Source organism: Pleuronectes platessa, chromosome 13 (genome assembly GCF_947347685.1).
Source record: "Pleuronectes platessa chromosome 13, fPlePla1.1, whole genome shotgun sequence".
In the NCBI taxonomy this organism is placed as follows: domain Eukaryota; kingdom Metazoa; phylum Chordata; class Actinopteri; order Pleuronectiformes; family Pleuronectidae; genus Pleuronectes; species Pleuronectes platessa.
In genome coordinates, this window is record NC_070638.1 from 18,225,217 (window position 1) to 18,229,810 (window position 4,594).

The 4,594-nt window shown below is 40.9% G+C and overlaps 1 protein-coding gene across 1 annotated transcript; it reads left to right on the plus strand.

Annotated features, from left to right (window-relative positions):
- The first annotated feature begins 211 nt into the window (after positions 1–211).
- Positions 212–4,336, plus strand: LOC128454351 (uncharacterized protein CXorf38). The gene is made up of 6 exons (XM_053437717.1): positions 212–450; positions 1,186–1,320; positions 1,526–1,648; positions 3,132–3,281; positions 3,383–3,577; positions 3,681–4,336. The coding sequence occupies exons 1-6, from the start codon at positions 250–252 to the stop codon at positions 3,789–3,791; spliced, it is 915 nt and encodes a 304-aa protein (XP_053293692.1). The 5' UTR covers positions 212–249; the 3' UTR covers positions 3,792–4,336.
- Positions 4,337–4,594: the final 258 nt, after the last annotated feature.

Sequence of the window (4,594 nt, forward strand, 5' to 3'; positions counted from 1 at the left end):
CTGATCATAGACTGTGACACCACCCTGGACCAGGAGGGGTCGGGCAGCAACCTTCAGCCTGAGCGGTGCTGAAGATCTCAGGCTTCCTCTGGATCTATGCAGGAAAACTTCAGAAGATTACATCCCGCAGTTTATCAAGCCGATGGCGCCATCAAGTGGCCACTGTGTTACTTAACCTGAGTGGGTGGAGCTAAGTAAGAGGAATGGGATTGGCCTTGTGTCGTTTCTCAGGAAGTGAGGAGGGCCAAGATGGTGAGTGAGGAGCTGCTGCTTCGTCTCAACGACAGTGAGTATAAGAACTGGCTGAAGGCAGGACGGTGTCTGCTCATACTGAAGAGTGGCCTCCATCTCTTCACCAGCCAGCACATGAGAGGTTTCCACAAGGACCTGCTCAGCCACAGCCCGCTGCTCGGGAGGCCGTGTGAGACCAATGCCTGCAGAGGCAACCAGGTGCGGTCAGCCTGTCATGTCTGATCAACTGCTGCTTTCAAGTGTCACTGGATGATTCTAGGGCTTTACAACTGTTTCTCACTTGGGACTCAAGTTACGTTTCCACAGCGTGAACTTTCTCCAGGATCTGGGAAACTTTGCAGGAACCGGGGTCTGAATAATGTTCCAGACAAAGCTCTTTTTACCCTTCAAAATAAAATCCTTACTCAGGGCGGAAGCACTTTAAGAAAGTATGAAATAGCAACTTGTTTTTGCCAGCTTTAACCTCGAGTAAAATTTTGATTAGTCTCTTACTGGAGGAAAGGAATTTTTCCACTTACCATTCTTTGTACACAAATGAGAAATTTAAAAAATCTGTACATTTTCAGCACATAAAAAAAAATGGAAAGCCCCACTATTTATATAAATATTATATATAATACAGATATATCATTTAATTGAAATTTTCATTTTATTTATATACTTTTAAAATGAGTTTGTTTTAATTTTCACTTGTGATGTTTGTGTATATTTAGGTATATTTAGATTGAATGAGTTCCTTGTTGAATTTGTATTTTATGCTGAAACCTTTAATAAAGTACAGGAACCTTCAGGGTGGGGCTTGCAGCACTGGAGATGCCTCATCAACAATGATCTCCAGGAAGCATTTAGTTATTTGGAAAGGTTCCTGGGACTAAAGGATTTTGGTTGAAATGTGACATTACCAAAGTATTCACACTGCGTATGTGTGTGTAGCTCTCCTTGGCATGTAGGGCGTGTAGCGAGTGGAAGAAGGCGATCCTGGCTCACCAGAGAAAGCCGAAAAGGAACGTGTACTGGGAGAACTGTTTCCCTCCCTCCTGGAGAACAGACTTCTGGGAAGTGGCCAAGGTACCCACATTTAGAGCAGGGCTGAAACCTCCACATATACACACACACACAAACACACACACACTCACATGGTCAAGACAAATATATCATAGCATATCAGCCAATAACACTGATTTGAAAATGCCTGAATAGTATATATTTATATACACTATCTATCCTATCGATCTAACTAACTGTCTCTCTCTCGCTCTCGCTCTCTCTGTAGGCCTACATGCCACGAGGTCAGGGGAAAGTGAAGGGGGCGGATCAGTGCGATGCCTCTGCTCTGCTCAACCTCATCACCTCCTGTGACTGTTTCCAGTCTGTGGATCCAACATTTGTGAGAGAGGTAAATAGTCTAAAATGGACTCAATGATAAGCTGTTAAGTCAGAAAATTATTATGTGACCTACCACCTGTGGGTCAAAGTCATAAAATGTGTTAAATTCAATGTTACAATATTTGTGTTTTTAAAAATGCAGATTAGATTCAGGCACATCACTGCCAAAGGTCACCAAGAAAATGTTCTCTTCCCCCCCAAAATTGAGCAAAATGAACTATTAATTTGTGTTATTAGTTGATCTGTTTCTGGTTAAGTTTTATGTATTACTCTAATGCTCTTCTAGCCAGCTTGCTATGTGTTATGGAAGTTTTCTGGAAGCTGCTGAAATGAGAAAGTACCAAGAATGAGAAAGCTGATGTCTTATGCAGAAGGTTGTAATGTAGACTTGATGCATCAAGGAGACCAGGAGGTGAAACAATGTAGAAACGCTAACAGAGTTACATGAGCAAGTGTCACCCCCAAGTCTGAAGATGTTACCCACAGCATCCGCATATACAGTATCTCCCTCTACTTGTGTCACCCATTCTAGCAGCACGTCCATGAATGGCTAGGGTTGCTGTGACTTTCATTTTTACATGTAGGTGTTTGCATCTTATTGGATAGTTAAGCCTATAGTGTGCATGCCTGATTCACATTGTGTCCTTACGTCTTGTCCTTGGAGAAATTTGCAAAAGAGTTGAAGTTGGTGAGAGTTGAAGTTGGTGCCTGTCTGTCTGGTGCATCTGAGTTAGATATGAAAGTCCCTAAGCGTAGATGCTACAATGTACCGTTGGTTGATCCTTTATCTATAACCTGACCTTGGTACTGCTCAGTGAGAGAACCAAGTATCTGTGGAGTTTAGACAGGCACTATTCTCCTGTATAGATATAATGTAATATACATATTATATGTAGTGGCATGTAATGTTGGAGGATATAAAAAAATACTCCAACCCTATAAACATGCAAGTTAATAGATAAGTGGCTTAAGAATGAAGAGAACTCGTGATGTTAAGAGCCACTGCGTGGAAGTGCTGAGGAACTGTGGAATCGATTGACGTGAATGTGATTTCACTTCGGTGTTTATTTCAATTGCAAGTTTGGTCTTAAATTCAAATTAAAGTGTTATCAAAAAGGTCTTTAAAAGTCTTAAATTAAACTTTTTTTTATAGCTGTAGACCAGCTGCAACCAAGTCTTCTATATACCGGGAGCTGGTTTTGGTTAAGAATTTGGCAGCAGTAATATAGGAAAAATAAATTGTAATTGCCTTTTCTCTAATATTCAAATGCTTTATTTTCATTCCTCCTAGTGATGGAGGGGCGGGATATGCAAAAACTAGATTGTACACATCCTGAAATAGTGCAGAGTATTGCTGGCAATTGAAAATCACTTCTTTTTTTTCTTCAGCTCTAACACTAACTTGTAAATCAATGGGAGTGAATTTATGATGATTTTGTTCTGATACAAATGTTCTGATGTGTGTGCTAACGTACGTGTGTGTGTGGTTCCAGGTGATCCACTACAGGAACGAGATAATGCATTCTAGTGAGTTGCGTATCAAGGATGAATGGATAAGACGATACCAGACAACATTGAAACACCTTGTGCGGCAGTTCAGCCACATACCACAGATGGCAAAAGTTGGACAAGAAATAGATGAGGTGAAGTGTGTGTCTGTTTGTTGTTGTTGTTGTTAAAATATGTCCAGTTTGAGAACCACACGTTTTTTTTGCCTCACAGCTTGTCTGCTTGTTTTGAACAGATGCTGGCTGTCGATTTGTCCGTATCTGTCTCTGGCTTGGACCAACTGGACTCTGTTGACTCTGACGGTCTAGTGTGTGATTCTTTACGCCAATCGGAGGCCAATGGCGACTTAATCAGCCAATGGGAAGCTGAGCTGCTCCAGGAGAGGCTGCAGGAGTTACTACATACTGACGATGAAGATGCTGAGACACGGGTACAAAGAACAAACATATACACGTACACTTGAACAAAAATAGATGTAAACATTAAAACATTCAAATAAATATGGCATGTAATTTGAACTGTCTCTTCATTAGGATACTGAGCAGCTGAAGAGGCTTGGTGGTTTCCTGCAGGCCAACAGAGATTTGGGGGAAAGGTTTTCTGCAGAGCTTCAGGCCATCGACTCACTACAGGCCAGACAATAAGACGGACCAGAAAGGATGAACGAGGAGCAAATTGAACCATTTTTTATTTAATTTGAATTTAAGTTGAAGATTTTTCACCGTATTTTAACATGTATATAATATTTTATAAAAAATGATACTGACTAGTGTTTACTTAAAAAGTATGTGATGAAAACAGAAATGTTCTCAAACCCTTTTACAGCTGCATAATAATGTCTTAATGTCAAAAGAAAGTTATACAGTAATAGTGACCAAAAGAAAATGGTTCAGCATATGTTTTATTTAGGGCATTTAGCCCATTTCCGGCTACATTTTTTTAACGCATGAACTAATGTGCAGTATGACCCGCTCCACGTACCCATACCTGCCTACGCTTAGAGCCAAACACGCAGTGAGATCACAGCTCGTTCACGTGAAGCAGCCGGTCAGTGACTTTGAAGAACTGTTAAGATTAGAGTTTCTCTGCTCTCAGCTGCTCAGAGATCAGCTGCGTCATGATCAGAGCAGAAGCTGCAGTATTTAATAAACACTCACCACTAGTTATCAGGACCTGATCAGTACATTAAGTCACTTAGTGTTTGTTTGATTTGTTCCAGAGTTTATGAAACTGCCTTTAAACTTCATGAAAATGACTCGTCAACATGAGACGTGACGCTCACAGTCAGGAGTCGGTATTACAGTTTTTCTCAGTTGTTAACACACAAAAAGCTAAAATTCGGCACAATTTGCACAACCTTCACTTCATGTACCAATCGCTCGCCCCAATTTGGCACTACTTAACACTCCCTTATCTGCATTAGACTCTGACTTTCCTTCTTTACACT

Bases quoted from the DNA above. Each gene is read 5' to 3' on its own strand.
- LOC128454351 (XM_053437717.1), top strand. From the start codon at position 250: ATGGTGAGTGAGGAGCTGCTGCTTCGTCTCAACGACAGTGAGTATAAG. The intron at 451-1,185 runs GTGCGGTCAGCC...ATGTGTGTGTAG, and splicing joins ATGCCTGCAGAGGCAACCAG to CTCTCCTTGGCATGTAGGGC. The intron at 1,321-1,525 runs GTACCCACATTT...CTCTCTCTGTAG, and splicing joins ACTTCTGGGAAGTGGCCAAG to GCCTACATGCCACGAGGTCA.